The 17,614-nt window shown below is 39.0% G+C and overlaps 2 protein-coding genes across 3 annotated transcripts in view; one reads left to right on the top strand and one right to left on the bottom strand.

Moving 5' to 3' along the window:
- The window catches only part of Ntn4 (netrin 4), a 93,751-nt gene that overhangs the window by 20,956 nt on the left and 55,181 nt on the right, over positions 1 to 17,614 (top strand). For both annotated transcript variants that reach the window (XM_090328429.1, XM_090328430.1), the window contains exon 3: positions 14,521 to 14,799. In XM_090328429.1, the coding sequence (XP_090184555.1) occupies positions 14,521 to 14,799 (279 nt within the window). The remainder of the gene's footprint in view (positions 1 to 14,520; positions 14,800 to 17,614) is intronic.
- LOC150067367 (uncharacterized) overlaps positions 5,651 to 17,614 on the bottom strand; it is a 135,838-nt gene continuing 123,874 nt past the window's right edge. The window contains exons 5-6 of the mRNA XM_090353939.1: positions 10,704 to 10,975; positions 5,651 to 6,009 (exon numbers count right to left, since the gene is read on the bottom strand). The gene's annotated coding sequence lies outside the window, so the exon portion shown is untranslated. The remainder of the gene's footprint in view (positions 6,010 to 10,703; positions 10,976 to 17,614) is intronic.

Here is a 17,614-nt window from a genome sequence, read left to right as displayed (position 1 = left end):
GGACCTTCAGTCTTGCATTCTTTTACCCACAATAGAGATGACTGTAAGAGGCTAGATCGAAGAGTTTCAAGAACAACACATTTTCCCTTCTTGTAGCTCTGTCCCCACCACACTCAGTCAACCATGTTAACTGTATTGGAAGACTATGACATTTAAAGTCTGAATATTCCTTAGGGTATAGAACAACCTCTGAAATACATGAGTCACAAAGGATATAATTAGAAAGAGATACGGTCAGAAATAGAGGTTCAAAGTTGTTTGACATTGTAGAGGGCAAAATGTCTAGAAGGTATTTTCACTGGTATCTTCCACATGTAAGTAAGACAGAGGTTACATGCTATTACTCTTTTTTTTTTTTCCAGTCCTGGGCTTGAGCTCAGGGCCTGAGCACTGTCCTTGGACTTTCTCAAGGCTAGAGCTCTACCACTTGAGCCTCAGCACCACTTCTGGCTTTTTTCTATGTATGTGGTACCAAGGAATTGAACCCGGGTCTTTATGCATGCTAGGCAAGCACTTTAACCACTAGGCCAAACTCCCAGCCCTACATGCTACTACTCTTTAAAGACCAATTGCGAGACTTTATTTTTGCACATCTTGAATCCTGATTGAACTCTCAGTTCTCCTTAATTCAACTCCTGAAACAAATCCTCATACCTCAGACTGAAACTTAATGGGAAAGATATATGAGATTAATCTGTACTGGGAAAACTTTTCATGGTGGTAATTAATACTGCTACTCAAGGTTTCTTACAAGTGAAGGGCAGAGTGGCCCTAGCCTACCTAGTACTACAGTAATAGCAAATACTTATCTGTGGCTTAGTGTGAGGTGGGAGGTCTCTTTGAAGTCTATTTGTTTGGTAGCCAGCGTCTCTCCATAGTGCTTAATGCTTAGAAAAGAAAAAAAAAAAACAATAAGAAAAGAAAACATTTATTTGCTCTTGATAAAGACTCAGGTAAAAATTGAAATCACTTTCTAGTAGAAGTGTGCATTATGGAAATCCCCAAAAGGCACCACCTGTGTTCAATAGGAGAGCAACTTTTAATGTCAAATTAAGGCCAATTGTGGTTTTCTGTAGACCCAGATTTGATTTCTCGGTACCATATCCACATAGAAAAAGCCAGAAATAGTACTGTGGCTCAAGTGATAGAGCTCTAGCCTTGAGAAAGTCCAAGGACAGTGCTCAAGTCCTGAGGTCAAGCTTCAGGACTGGCAAAAAAAAAAAAAAAAAAGCACCAAGGTTGCCAGGCGCAGTGGCTCATACCTATAATCCTAGCTACTTAGGAGGCTGAGACCTAAGGATCAAGGTCTAAAGCCAGCTGGGCACAAAAGGACCTGATACTCTTATCTCCAATTAACCTCTAGAAAATGGGGAAGAGGGACTTGGCTCAAGGGGTAGGAAAATAGCCTTGAGATGAAGAGCTCAGGGACAGTGCCCAGGCTCAGGGGTAGGGTGGTAGCCTTGAGCTGAAGAGCTCAGGTACAGTGCCCAGGCCAAGTTCAAGCCCTATGACCCACAAAACAAAACACCAAGATTGACTCAGTACACTTCATTTAAAAGGGTATCTCCATTGCCCTGTCTCAGAAAATTTTGCTTTTAGTATATGCATAGTTTTAGTTTCTTCATTGGAATAAGTTGATGTAACAATTACACGGCTGAGACATAGAAGGGTATAAATAACTTTTTCAGATCATGTTGAATGACAGTAAGGCAAAACGAAAGCCTAGAAATAGAAACTTCACACTCAAGAAGTAGTTGTGGTTTTCCTCTCCTTCAGGGAAAAAGGATATCTCCAACACTCTACTTCCTGATATTTAGATGATGAATACATGTCCAATTAAAACAAATTATATAGAATACAATGCCTGCAATTGTATTTTGCACAAGAGAAAAAAAATCCCAAGTAGAATACTCTACCTTTGGGTTAGACTTTTCCATCACAGTAACAAATAACCTGAGAAAAGATTTAGTATTAGAAAAGACTTACTTTGTCAAATGGTTTCTGAGGTTTCAGCCTGTCATGATGAGGTGAGGAATGGAGAAGCCTTCTCCTTTTCTCCTTTTATTCCCATTTATACTCACAGCCTATAAGATGATGCCTCCCACATTCTGAACAGGTTTTCTACTCTTAGTTAATCCTGTAGAGAAATACCATCACAGACATATTCTACTCAGAGGTATGCTTCACTAATCTCCTACATATTTCTCACCAATCAAGTTGACAATCAAGATAAACCACCACAAGTACACTTATGAACTGGATGCCCAAACACATCTCCTTGAGCCATAACATTTCACTGCTGGCTCCAAGATGGCCCATGTCCACCTCAGAATGCAAAATACATTCAGTCCCTCTCAAGAGTACTCAGGGTTTTAGCCATTCCAACATGGTCCAAAAGCCAAGATCCAAAATTTCCTCTGAGGCTGAAAGCCAGCTCTTAACTGTGAACACCTATAAAAGTCTGGGAACAAGTTATATACTCCCAAGTTTCAATGGCATCACGTAAACATTACATGCTAGAAAGGAGGGCTGGGGCAAGAGAAAGGAAAAGTGAGCCCAGGTCAAGATCAAAACTTAGCAAGGTGAATATTAAATCTTGGAAATCTGTGTACAACATTGAGAGCATGTCATGATGTGAGATGTGAGTACCAAAGGGTCTTAGATGGCCCGTCCTTGTGCTGTTTGCAGCCAGAGCGTCTCTCTCTCTCTCTTGGCCTGTGCCATCCTCAGCAGGTATTCTTCTTTCACTCTACAGTTTCTACTATGTGTTTAGCTTCCTTCTCACACATAGCCTTCTCAGAGGGAGCCTGCAGGTATTCTGACTCTTGCATGCATTGCCTTGCCCCCAGTCATCCTTTAAAAGTCTGGGCAAAAGCCTCTTATAACTCTTGTTTTCTGCACGTCTGCAGAACTAACATCATGTGGACAACACCAAGGTCTGATGACAACTTGAACAGAAATCAGGACCCCCTGGAATCACAGCTAAAGCAGCCTCTTTACATCCTGTGTCCCTTGTTAAAGGGAAGTCAGAGGGAGGAAAGGGACAATTCCTGAGCTTTAATTACATGGCTTCTTCTTAATGGCTCTGATTTCTTCAGCAGTCAAACTGGCCTGGACTCCAACTTTACAAACACCTTGTAAAATTTGCTCATAATTTTCATTGTAAATTTGACAAAAGAATCCAGTAAACTCATGCTACAGCCTTGACATTTCCTCTGCCATAATGTCACCTTTAAACTCAAGTTCTCATTAAATCTCAGGACATGGACAAGATAGAGATAAGTTATTTGCCAGAATGAACACAAATGGCCTTAAGTCCAATTTCCAGTTGAGTCCTTGTTTCCATATGAGACCTTATAAGGAGAATCATTCCTATCAACATTCTTGGTCTTGTGAGCTCCCGCTAGAACCATTCATGCTCTGCTTACAACATTCTAGGACTCCTGTCCTCTTGTCTAAACTTTGGTAAACTCCTCCCATGGAGGAGTTCCAAAGCCTTCTAAACACAGCAACATCATCCTTCTCTAGTACCATTTTTCTATGTTAGTCATTTCTTTGTGGCAGTGACCAAACATATGAATTAACACTTCAAAGAAAGGAATGAGGGCTAGGAGTTTGGCCTAGTGGTAGAGTGCTTGTTTAGCATGCACAAAGACCTAGGTTTCATTCCTCAGTACCACATACATAGAGAAAGCTGGAAGTGGTACTGTGGCTTAAGTGGTAAAGCTCTACGTTTGAGAAAGCCCAAGGGCAGTGCTCAGGCCCTGAGTTCAAGTCCCAGGTCTGGCAAAAAGAAAAAAAAAGAAAGGAATGAATTACTTTGGCTCATCATTTCAGATGTCCCCATCCATCATAGCAGGTAGAGAATGGCAAAGCAGAGCAGCTCTCATTATGGTAGCAAGAAACCAGAGAGATACTGTTTTTGCTTTCTTCTTTTTTTATTTTATTCTACACAGGCCCCCAACCTATGAGATGATGATGCTTGCTTGCAGGACAGTTCTTCCCCCTGAATTGTGGCTGGAAATACTTTTTGCAAACAGTCAGAAGTAGCTTTATTGTCTCCTTGGTGCTTCTTAATCTGGTTGAGATTAACTACCACAACACTTTATGGAGGAAAGGGAGGTATAAGATGGGCAGGAAAAGAAAGAAAACTTATGTGTGTATTCAAACATGTCTTTTGACTTGTGCCTGACATTTCACAAGTTGGACCATCTTAACAATTATCAATTTGAAATGGATTTTTACATCTGATCATGAGAAAATATTGCTATGGGGTATGTATTTCCACAATGTAAAAGTATAAAGTCTGATAAAATCTATGACATGTTTTTAGTTATTGTACACAGGTAACACAAGTTATTCCATGTTTTTAGTTATTGGACACAGGAAATGCAAGACTGAATTTTGAGAAAGGAGAAAGAAACATGGTGAGCTCTATAATTGCCTCTGCAAATAACTGAAACTACCCAGAAACAACACAACTTGTAGATGAAGGTACTCAGGCAGCTATTATATGTTCCACATGCTTAACATAAACATGTTAAAAAGAAAAATTTAAAAAAGTCCAGAACTTCAATAAATAAATTAAAAGTACAATAATATAATATCTGAACTGAAAGTATATCACAAGAGGTTGACAGGTTAGAAACGTTGCAGAAGAAATATTGATGATCTTGAAGTTATACCAATAGAAGCTCTAAAGGAAGAACAAAGAAAAACGGGGTTGAGTAAAATCATTAAGGATCTGTGGGATAAAATTCAGTGTTCCATGTAATTAGAGTCTAAAAGGAGAGGTGAAAAGAATTTAAAGAAGGAAAAAAGCATAGGAAAAAAATCCAAAGAAATTTTCAAGAAATCTGTGTTTATTATATGTGCTGAGCATTGCTTATGCACTGGTGGGCAAGCAGACAAGGCCGCCTGCATTTGTGGAGCTGATAGTCTAGAAAGGAATAAAAACAATTAAAAAATAAAAAAATAGACATAGTACGTTCTTAATTTGGAATAAATAATGATGTAGGTACTTGAAATAACACATGGGGGAAGAATCTAATGTAGACTGTGATGAAGAGGAGTGATGAAGAAAACTAGAATAAAGTGACAGCTAAGATGACAACAGAAGGTTAGAGATGGCCATGTCAGAGGATGATGAGACAAAGGGCATCAGTGGTGGGAAATGTGCTCCAGGCCAGGGGCTGTGGAAAACAATGGTTGGGAAGGAAGCATCACAGAGTTTTCAAGGAACAAGAAGAAATTTATTGGAGTCCGAGTGGGAAGTTGGGTACAAAGAGGGGGAACAATAGCAGGAGAGGCTGGGCAGGTAAAATAGGGAGCTCATATATGCAATTTTTAAAATACATCAGGCAAACAGAAGACACCAGTTATCCAAGAGGTGATGAAGCATGTTGATTAAAAACAATCAACCTCATCATTATTGGGATGTTATCCAGGTAGATAATCAGCAGCTAACAGGCCTGTCAATGAATTCAGCCCCTGAGATCAACTCAGTGATCTGTCGGTCTCCTAAAGAAAGCAAGAACAAGACGTGCCCAGGTAAAGGTTACACACCCGCCAATTTATGTCTTAAGAATTTCAGTGATATTTTTTTACAGTGATTTGTTTCAGTGATTTGTTTTTAAAATTCTTTTCTACATCTTTGTGTGTCAAGAAGGAATCAGTATCATTACGTTTTCAAAGGATTCAGTTAATCTCAGGCATTTATTAGTAAGACAAGTACAGGTAGAGATGAACCATATGTGCTATTTTCTTTAATCTGATATTTTAAATTGCATCTGGACCAGGAATGACTAATTGCAAAGTCGATGTGTAATAGGATGAAAAAAAGCCATCCATAGGACTGGAAGTTTCTGGATTCCATTTTACCTCTGTCACCTACGTATTGGTTGGTCTTCAGAAGGTTACTTTAAGCATTCTGTACCTCAGTTTCCCCTTATCCAGTTGGTCTGGATTACTGACTGCAAAGGGACTTCTGACATTCACGCCCTTTGACTCCTAGTGCAGAAGGCAAAGGAAATGTTAGGATTCCATACATTTGGGGTCATTTTTAGCTTGTATTTTTAGCCACATCTCTATTTTTCACTTTGGTCTTCTGCTGTTTCTCCTTCTTCCCTGCAGTTCTGTCATTCCTCTTCCCTTTGAAGATATTTAAGAAGCAGCCTTTTCATCAGTTTAAAACTGTAAATATGCCCTTGAAACATGCAAAGAGGCTTTTGTGTACTTACAACTGGAGTTTATTATCGTACAAGTAAGTCACTTGAGTGCAGGCATTCCTCAGCCTGCTCAATTGAGAGCCTTAGTGGGTCACACTGTCCTATCTCAGAAGATAAGACTCCCTCACTTTCAAAGGTGGCTATCTGATGAAGCAGGGTGCCTAAGGCTATGGAGTGTGAGCAAAAGGATTGTTGTGCAGCCCAAAAGACAGACTCACTTCTCCAAGTAGGTGCTTCACTTAAAGTGGTACAGTCAAGGACATACATTCTAAAATTAAACCAGCCACCTGCTCCACTGCAGAATACCCACATATCAATTCTGTTTTCTCCTTGTCCAGCTTTCTCCTTCCTTGAAATCAGAATCCCTACTCTCTGCAATACTTTAAAAACACCTGAAACCTCATACATGTTTCAAAAGACTGTCTAGCCAGGAAAGCAGAAGACCAGCTTTGGAACATGTTAGGAAAAATGAAGCTGTGAATGATAAACCCTTTTTACATTGACTTAAGGATAAATTTATACATATATATATATATATATAGTAAAAGAAAGTGATAGAGCACCAGCTGAGCAAACAAGCTAAGTGAGCATGAGGTCTTGATTTTAAACACACACACACACACACACACACACACACACTTGCACATGCACATACATATCAGTATAAAAGATAAAAAAGGAAGAAAAGAAGAAAATGTATCATAACAGAGTTAAATATAACCATATCAACAATCACATTAAATATAAAAGATATAAACAATCCAGTGCTATGCACTGGCAGTTCATGTCTGTAATCCTAGCTACTTAGGAATCTGAGATCTGAGGATCAGAGTTCTAAGTCAGACTAGGCAGGAAAGTCCATGAGACTCCAGTTAACCACCAGAAAACTGAAAGTGGTACTCAAAGTGATAGAGGGCTAGCTTTGAGCAAAAGAGCTCAGGAACAGCATCTAGACCCTGAGTTCAAGCCACATGGCCAATTTTTAAAAATCCAGTTCATGGAACAGTTATCAGATTGATAAAATGTTTTAAAAGATTAACTGTGCTATCTATAGGAACACTCTTTAAATATAATTGCATACCTAAATTAAAATGGTAGTATAAGAAATAATACACAAGGGCCAGGAGTTTTGCCTAGCATGCACGGAGATCCGGGTTTGATTCCTCCATACTACATACACAGAAAAAAAGCCAGAAGTGGTGCTGTGGCTCAAGTGGTAGAGCTCCAGCCTTAAGAAAGCCTAAGGACAGTGCTCAGGCCCTGAGTTCAAACCCTAAGTCTGGCAAGAAAAAAGAAATAATACACAGACACATCAAAAGAAAACATTAGTGGTTATCTGACTCATTTAAAGTTGATTTTAGAGCAAAGACAAATACCAGCAATAAGAGGGACACTTCATTCTGATAGGCTCAACCCATCAAGACATAACAACCTTAAATGTTTAGGTACCCAATCCAGAGTTGCAAAAGGTGCAAGAAGGTGCAAGAAGAAATACATAAGTTGGTCATTATAATTGGAGATTTCAGTACCTTTCCTAGAGCACAGGGAACATTTATCAAGATAGATAATAAACTGGTTATAAAACAGGTATCAATAAATATGAAAGAATTCATATCACAAAATGTATTTTCTCTGAATTAGTAATCATTAACAAGAAGGTATCAACAAAATCCCCAGATGTTTGGTAATTAACACATTTTTGAATAACCTATAAGTCAAATATGAAATCAAAAGAAAAATTTGAAACTATTTTTCAACTGAATAAAGATGAAGAAGCTTGTGTGGTATAGAGCTGGGGGTGTGGCTCAGATGCTGCATTTCTTGACAGCAATCAAGGCCCTGAGTTCAAATCCCTCTACTGGTAAAAAGAAGGGAAGAGGAGGAGGAAGAGGGGGAGGAGGAGGAGGAAGAGGAAAACAAAACAACAAAAGCTGCAGAATATAACTGCAAAAATGACTTAGGGGAAAAGAAAAGTCTCAAATCAGTGATCTAAGGCTTTATTTCAAGAAACTGGTCATAAGAATCCAAAGTAAGCAGAAGAAAGTAAATAATAAAGGAACAAAAGGACAAAGAGAGTTATGTTCCCAACACATATTTTTGGTAAATAAGAAACTGAGTCCAGAAGCCATGGGAAAGATGAAAAGTTTGTATTCATTTGGGTGTTTGCTCACACCTCTGATTCTTCTTAAGAACATGAAGAATCCACAGAGCTGTTTTGAGATACAGAGCCTATGTTTCACATAGGCTCATTAGCTTCTCTCATCTAGAGTGCAGGATTTGTGATTAAAAAAAAAATCTTGATTTCTTAGTTCTTTAACTCTATTTTCTGTTTTGCTTCTTTTAAATGAAATCTGAGGAACAGTTGTACATTTTAGACATCCAGTGATAATTATGAAATGCAAGATGGTGCCAGAGACTATGAGACATGCAGGGGATATAGCCGTCAACCAAGCAAGATCCCTGCTCTCTGAACACTAGTGAGAAACATACACAAGTAACTAAGAACTCAAGGTGGATGAGTGTACAGGTGCTAGCATGGAAAGCACAACTCTAAAGGCATCCACAGAATGAATAATCAGCGTGGACCTGAATTGCTCCCCACGTTAGTAGCTAAAAGGAACTCTTTATTTGATAACTACATTTTGTGTGCTTTTCTTTCTTCCTCTTTTTCTACTTAAAAAATTATATTGTTTTGGTGCTGGAGACTGAGCCTAGGGCCTTGAACATGTAATGCATGTACTCTACCACTGAGCTATAATCCCCATCCCCATGTTTCTTTGATTAGTATTATAATTCACTGTGGGTAATAACAGTTTAAGTATAAACTCCTTAGATTCTATGTACATAATATTTACTATTATTTATTTTTATTTTTATACAATACTGGGGTCTGAACTCAGGGCCTAATATTTGCTAGGTAGGCACTCTACTACTTAACTGTTCCTGTAGCCTGATAATTATTCTTTATTCTGTCCATACTATGCTGATACTATTTAAATTTCCTCTGAGTACTAAAAGGACATTAAAAGGGGTGCACGCACACGCGTGCGTGCGTGTGTGTGTGTGTGTGTGTGTCTAAGTAGTATAAATGAAAATTAACCTGGGGGTTGGGGGGAGGGAAATGGGGACCAAGACATGTGAAAGGGTATCAGTGTATGGAATTAATGCACCATCTATCTGGCAAATACCATGTAACCCTTCTATTAATTACAATAAAAAATATATGAAAAAAAAAGATGGAGAGTTACATACTCATGTAAATGTCTAGGCCCTAGCCTGTATTGTACGTTGAACTGCACATCTGAGGCTCATTTGCCATTCTTTGCTATTCTTATGCCAGTGGGCAACATTTCACTCTTAATATATGAATCTATTCTTGGTAGGTCTCTGTACTTTAACTAACTTATTGCTCTGAAAATAAAATAGATTTATATAACCTAAACTGAAAAAAAAGAAAATTAACCTAAGTATTTTTAACCTACTTAGGACTTTCAAAGGACTGCTTTATTAAATGAGAGCATAGGAAATGATAGAATTTGAGCCAAGAATCCACATCCTCAGATGAAGTTTGAGGGATCCTAGGCTCAGGGAAGTCAGGCCATCCCAGGAAAATGTGAAGATTCCACAGACTGAGCAGCAAAGGGTCCATGTCATTCAGAAGATTGAATATTTTAACATTTATTATATATTTTCTCTGATGAACTGATTTCACATTTGGAACTTTAGCTTTAGGAAATTATTATGTGTGTCCACCTTTGAGCTAAATGTTGTTCATCAGAGTTTGTTCAACTGAATAGTAGGCAACAACTTACTTCTACCGCCTAACAATTGCAGCCTGGCTAAATAAATTATGCCATTTCCATGCACTGGTTTTGTCGGGGTTTTCTAAGTGTGTGACAGAAATTATGTAATGTTTCTCAGATATTCTTACAACTTCCAGAACTTTTGGCTAATGGCAAGGATAGTATTAAACTTTATAATGCATCAGAATCACCTGGAGGGCTTGTTAACAGACGGATGGGTGGGCCAGTCCTGCAGAGTTTCTGATTCACTTAACAGGATAGGGGCCAAAAATGTGTATCACTTAACAAGTTCCCTAGGGATGCTGCTGATCTGAAGCCACACTGTAAGAACCATTGGTGTGGAGATGTGTTTATCTACTTGAAAGAAAACTCACAAGGTATACAAAGCAGCTGGCATACTAAATATGTGTGTCTACAGGACACAGAAATTTAGATAGAGTTCCTAAGAATTGCTGGATGTCTTGGGGATGGATGACCTTGTTAAGTATCTACTGTCTTCTATATTTCAAGTGACAGAATTTTCTCCACTGAGAAGAAATGGTAACTACTAAAATATAATAAAATTATTGAATTCTAGAAGACAGGATTGTGAGGTCTTGGCTAGTGGCACTGACAGTATCAAACTATGCCTGATCCTAGTCAGAAAACCTTGATCTTGGCTTTTAAAACATACCTTGTTAGGGAAATATGTTCAGAAGCAATCTGAGACAGAGATCCCTAGATACATCCTGGTCCTCGTGGTGACAAAACCCAGAAGAGACTTAGGTGAGATGGTGGGTTTCTACATTTTGTCTGTCTTCATTTCAGTAGTGCCACGCAGGTTTCTTCTGGGGACATTTGGAGAAAACCTGGGTGGGACCCAAAGGGCAACTTGCCAGAAGCTTCTTTGTTTCCTGATCCAGGCTAGATCCACTTCCCAGGGTATCAGATTAAGGCGTCTCCTTTCTGGAAAAAAATAGATTTCATGGTTTAAATTCCCCATTGACTTTTGTGTCTGTGGCACTCTGCTGTCTCTCTTCCAACAGGCAGCCTCCGGGGTCATGACGTCCTTTCCCTACTGATAGCAGTGTGCCAACTGTGGTGTCATGCACGCCCAGACAGAGCCACCATTCAGCCTCCACAGGCTGAGATCAGGAAGCCAAAGGGCTTCTAAATTGCCCCAAACCTTGAGAGATCTTCCTCCAGCTTTTCTTGTACTGAGCAACACCCAGAGACAGGGAGGGATTAGAGGGAAGGGAGAGAGAGGGAGCTAGGGTAAATGTCAAGGGTAAATAAGTGACCGGAACCAAGAGACCAAACAGCTGCCACTAATGTTCAGGAAAAGGAAAGGGTGGGCAGACAACATACAGAAGTGCACCATAGACTTTTTAGCAGAATGCTTCCTTGGTCAGCACTGGATTATTCTTTCTTTTGTCCTTGTGTTACTATGATTGGTAAAACAGTAGGGTAGCCTTATCATTTATACTACTTAGAGTAAGAGTTCTTCATGAATAGCTGACAAAAATGCTAGTGTTTGCATGACATCTTAAAAATAAGTCCCATTTAAGCCCACAGTACACTCAGGTTTGTTTTTGGTCTTCCAAAATATGAAACCATGTCCGGTTTCTATTTCTATACTGATTCTCAAATATATGTCCTATTATTTTGCTGAAAACAATTATTTCCAAATACATTGCTTTCTACCACTTGTAAATAGGTCTGATGAATATAGTAAGTTTTACATGTTTCTATCTAAAGAAAAATGCAAATACACAGGGTTAATTATTGCATTGCTTATATAAAACAAGTTTTTACCTCTCACCTTCTGATGGTATAACATGAAATTGTGAAGTGCCAATCTGTGTAATACATAAGGACATTATTTGGAATCCTCATCCGTTACCCAAGTGGCAAGAATAATTTTTTTTCTGTGACTTTTTTTTTCCCAGTCCTGGGCTTGAGCTCAGGGCTTGAGCACTGTCCTTGGACTTTCTCAGGGCTAGCACTCTACCACTTGAGCCTCGGCACCATTTACAGCTTTTTGCTATGTATGTGGGGTACCGAGGAATCGAACCCGGGTCTTCGTGCATGCTAGGCAAGCACTCTACCACTAGGCCAAACTCCCGGCTCCAAGAATAATTTTTTAATTGAGTTATTTACCAAAATTGATTTAGTACCTACTATGTGCCAACACTAACCTGGGACACAACAGTGATTGCTCCTAAGAAATTTAATTGTATACTGGAAAGGCAATAAATCAGTAAACAACTATATGTAAAATGTCGGGTGGTACTACTATGAACAAAAATTAAGCAGAACCATTTGAAGAGCTGGTATTTTACTCTGAAGAAAATGGGGTCTTGGGTGGAGATGGAGAGTAGGCAATGTAGTTAAGTGATCCAGCTTTTGTTTCTAGAGAATCATTCTGACTATTCATGAAAACTAGGTCTATCTTAAGTTACCATCTCCAGCAATGAGGTTTTGCTGAGGACAATTTTGTTACCTGTAGATCTGGACATGTGATCCAACACTCTCATTTTTTTGCCTTTTCTATGCTTTTTGTGCTGAAAAAAAATTTTTTTTTTGTCATCCTGGGCTTGAGCTCAGGGCCTGAGCACTGTCCTTGGGCTTTCTCAAGGCTAGAGCTCTACCATGTGAGCCTCAGCACCATTTTGGCTTTTTTGTATGTATGTGGTACTGAGGAATCAAACCCCGGCCTTTGTGCATGCTAGGCAAGCACTCTACCACTAGGCCAAGCTTCTGGCCCTGTGCTGAAAATTTTTATATGACAAAATTTTTATGCCCCAGGTAGTCCTAAAACATTTTTTTCTGTAAAATTATTTTTGGATGCCTTCTTCCTAAATGGGAGGTTTTCAAATTTTTTCCCTATATTTTATCATTACTTTATTATTTTTATTTAATTTCATTTATTGTTATTACTTTATTATCACCATACTACTTACTTATCAAAATATTTCCTATTTCACCAGCACTTGCTTCCCCAAATTAACAGATCCATTAGAGGTTTTGTGCCACTCAACCCAGAGCCTCTTTTTGACCCTCCTATAATTAATTTGCACATGCCCCCAAACTTCCAAGTAGCCCTCCAGTTTCCTTCTCAGAACCAGTTTTAAATAGTCCTTAGAGTCTACAAACTATAGAATAAGATGTTTCAATACTTAATTAACCTTGCACTAAAATGCTGCTAGCCAACTTGATTAGTCACTTTTCTCCCTACACTGTAGGTGATTTTGATTATTTCAGAAATCAAATCTATCCTCAAGGGAAGTGATTTTACGACAAGTAAGGATATGAAGAAAAAAATGCACTACCAGCTAGAACTACCAGTTCTAGACAGGGAGAACCTTAAGGTGTTAGTAATACTATCCCTGATCAATAAATGATTGGTCTTTGAAAGTGTCATATTTCATTTACAAATGTAAGTTTCTAATCTTGATTTTGCAGTTGCTCCTTAACTGGTCTTCCTGTTTAAATTCTTTACTCTTATTTATTTAGGTGCTGGGGATTGGGCCTGGGTCCACATGCATGCTAAGCATGTGTTCTACCCCTAAGTGCCCTTAGTTTTTGCCTTTTAGAATCCAGTCTTCTCTCCAAAGTGAAGGTATTTCAGAAAAAGAAAAAAAAAAGTAGTCAGGCGAGGTGGCTCACACCTATAATCCTCAGGAGGCTGAGATCTGAGAATCACAGTTCAAAGCCAGCCTGGACACTAATCTCCAATTAACCACCAGAAAAAAAAAAAAAAAAAAAAAACAGAAGTGGCTCAAGGGTAGGGCAGTAGCCTTGAGATGAAGAGCTCAGGGACAGTGCCCAGGTCCAGAGTTCAAGTCCCACGACCAGCCCCCCATCCCCCAAAAAAGTAACGGTTCAGATTCTATGTCTTCTCTGACTATAGCCTTCCAGTGACTTTTACTAGTTAGAAGATCTCTAAGTTTAGTTACTAATGGGTTTGTTTTATGTTGCCTAGAACCTTTCCAAATACTTTTCTTTTGTTCCTCCATCTCCAGTCATTGTTTTGAGATGGAGTCTCATTATGTTGCCTGTCTGGTCTCAAACTTCCAGGCTCAAGTATTGTTCCCACATTTATCTCCCACGTGGCTGGGACTACATGTGTGTACCACCACACCTGGTTTCACACTGACCTTGTTTGTTCTTTCTGGAACAGGTCACAGTTGAGTATGTTGCAGAACATTTAATTTCTCTGCTCCTTCTGCTAAAAATGTTTTTCCCCAAGATCTATACATGACTGCCTTCATTTGAGATGCAGCCATTTTTTCTGGCTACTTAAATGCATACCTATTCTGTATCGAGACAGGCCACATATCTGTTCCTTAGAATAAGAGGGTGGGTCTTTTCCCAGGTGTGACCATGGTCTATGTTATCTCATCACTCACAGATAACAAGACATAAATTAAACTGGGAGTACACTGGGCAAATAATTTGGAGTTTGCATACAGTCCTGTGCACACATGGTATTTTCTTTCTCTCTACAGGTTATTTTCAGAGCTTTGTCACCACCTTATGACGTGGAGAACCCTTATAGTGCCAAAGTTCAGGAGCAGCTGAAGATCACCAACCTCCGAGTGCAGCTGCTAAAACGACAGTCTTGCCCCTGCCACCGAAATGATCTGAACACAAAGCCTCAACATTTTACATACTATGCAATCTATGATTTCATTGTCAAGGGCAGCTGTTTCTGCAATGGCCACGCTGATCAGTGTGTACCTGTTGATGGCTTTAGACCCATCAAGGGCCCAGGAACATTCCATGTGGTAGGTAAAACAGGTCCTCATCTATGAAAAAGAAACTGGAACTTACTTTCTGCTTTGGGCATTGATTGTCTGAATCTCCTGAATGCTGCTATATGTCAACATTGCATTTCTTGTTTCTTTTCTCCTCAAAGCCACAAGTATCCTGTTTTTGAATCTTCACTTTTAGAATCATAGTCAAGCATGATAACTAAATTCCTTGGAAAAGATCCATGCCAGTTTTTAGTACTGTGGCCTTCAGATAGGAAGTGTAAGGTGAGCAGCAGCAAGAGGCTGGCATAATCATATTAGTGGCATTACTGCACTGAAGCCAGTTTTGATAATAAATAGGGACCATTGTTGAGTAGAATTTAAAGTGCAGAAAAAAGAACCTCAGCTTCATTCCTGGTTTCTTTGCTTTCTAGCCAGTAGAGTGAATAAGAAGGATCCTCTGTAAAGAGCCCCCCAGTTCTCTGAACGCTTAAGACAGTGTTAACTTCTCTGTCTTCTCTTGTGCTTTCCTTTAAACTTGTCTTTGTCTGCCTCCTGCCCCTGACACTGTGACCTTCCTGAGGACAGGATGATTCTTACATCCTCAGGACTGACTTTGTTCAAGAAACCATAAGTAGGTGGTCAGTAAACATCAAAGAAATAGGAAGATGATAAAAAGTTAGTACCATCATTTATTTGTCCACATTTCATCATATTCCAGAAAAGAAACAGAGTCTCAGATAGCTAGTATGTTGTTGGGACACGTTTAGAGCTATGTATGAGGATTAAATAAGGAGAAGGCAAGTGGGATAACACTGTACTCCCTTAATTTTCTATGCTGTTCTGTCATTTCTAAGCAAAGAAACCCATACACGAGGTAAAAAGGCCTTGGAATATCCTTACCACATTGCTAAAGGGTAGATTCCATAGTCCTCTTTCTCCCACCCCGATATATGATGGACTACCAGGAGTCAAGGATAAAGTAGTATGACATGTGTTGGCTAGCCTGAATCACTGGCATCAGTGGGGTAACTCAGATGAATAGGACAATTAAGTCCTGAGGATGCAAAAAGCATATAATCTCTGTCCTTAGGAAGGACATGGTCTCAGGGGGGAGGTAGCAAGTAATGAATAACAAAGAGAGAAATAGTCTTGTTACTTCTGGATGTGAATTTCGGGGTCCTAAGATTGAAATGAATTCAGCTTTCATGCAACAAATACCTCCTGGTTTCTAGACACTGAAGGGCCTTTGAAATAGTGCCTCAAATGAAGTATGGAATACTTTAGGTATATCTTGATTCATTCAGGTATGGTTCAGATTCAAAGCAGCCCATGTTCTGCAAACATCAATCAACTATACTGTCTGTAAACTAAAAAGCTTGTGTCGAGTAGTCTGCTGATAAATTTCCACTATTATATTTAGTGAATTAGTGAAAATACAGCACACAAGTCTATTGTTTCCTACACTGTCTCTTATAATCCAAGCTTTATATAAGGTCACTTCAAAGTAGAGTCCTGAGCAAAAGGGCAGATTCAATTCCAGAGACCTCCACAATATAGCACAGAGTAGGCAGACCATAAATATTTGTAGAATGAATGACCTGTGAAACAACCTAAAAATCTTTGGTCAACTGGACTGAATCGCCAACATCATCAAAAGCTTTATGAAACATTCATGAGCATCCATTTAAAAAGTCATTTCTTTAAAAAATAATAAATTCTCTGAATGTAAACTTTCAAAGACTTATCAATACTTTCTAAGGAGAAAAACTCCAGAAGTTTCTCTTTATTCAGTCGATTTCAGTAAGGTACAACTGCTTACTCAGGATTCAACAGACTTTTGTAAAAGCCTTAAAATACAATTATTCTGTACAATGTTGTCAACAATGAAATTAACCTATAAGGAGGAACATAATAGGCAAGTAAAAGGGGATTATGACGTGTTTTTCCATATCAGAAGGATGGTAAAAGTGAGAGGTTTCCATAGAATAAAAACCTCATTTCTTGGCTCACTTCAGGTGGCTTTGCATTCCTTAGGAGCCTGTGAAAAATATGTGAATTCTTAGCTTCTCCCCAGACCAAAAAAAAAATCAAAAAGTATGATTGAAGGACCTAGGAATCTATTTTTAAAAGCTCTTCCAGTGACGCAGGTGCTTGCTAGCATTTGAGACCCTGAGCTGGTTCATCTGCAGCTCACACTGGTGCTGGGTGAGTATTACCTAATGAAATAATATATAAGGGCTAGAAGTTTTCATGGTTGATGATAATGAGTTAAAGAAGTTAATGGAAATGATACTTGGTTTATTTCTAAAGCTATCTAAATATCTGAGATATTTAGGCTCTGCTTCTTTCTTTAGAAGAAAGAAACACAAATTGACAGCCTCCTGTATCTTTTAAAATAATAATAAATACATAATACCTCCTTCTCCCTGACGTGCCCCCTGTCTTCCCTTTTAGCTTTTGTCGGTTCCTTTTTTTTTTTTTTTTTGCTGCTGCTGTGGCTTGAGCTCAGGGCCTGAGCATTGTCCTTGGGCTTTCTCAAGGCTAGCACTCTACCACTTGAGCCACAGCAGCATTTCTGGCTCTTTCTATGTATGTGGGGTACTGAGGAATAGAACCCGGGTCTTCGTGCATGCTAGGCAAGCACTCTTACCACTAGGCCAAACTCCTAGCCCTCTCAGTTCCATTTTTATAGCTGCTTATCTTGCTAGAAAGCAGAAGAATGCAATGCTTAAGACCCTAGAACTGAAGTCACACAGACCTGAATGTGACTCACCTCAGAATTTATTAAGACACTCCATGTCACTGAGTTACAGTTTTCTGAAATAAGGATATGTAATTCTGCAGT

The sequence above is a fragment of the Megascapheus bottae genome, chromosome 2 (assembly GCF_031878675.1).
Source record: "Megascapheus bottae isolate mThoBot1 chromosome 2, mThoBot2.hap1, whole genome shotgun sequence".
In the NCBI taxonomy this organism is placed as follows: domain Eukaryota; kingdom Metazoa; phylum Chordata; class Mammalia; order Rodentia; family Geomyidae; genus Megascapheus; species Megascapheus bottae.
The sequence above is the reverse complement of the archived record's forward strand: the minus strand, read 5'-3'. Positions and strand labels throughout refer to the sequence as shown.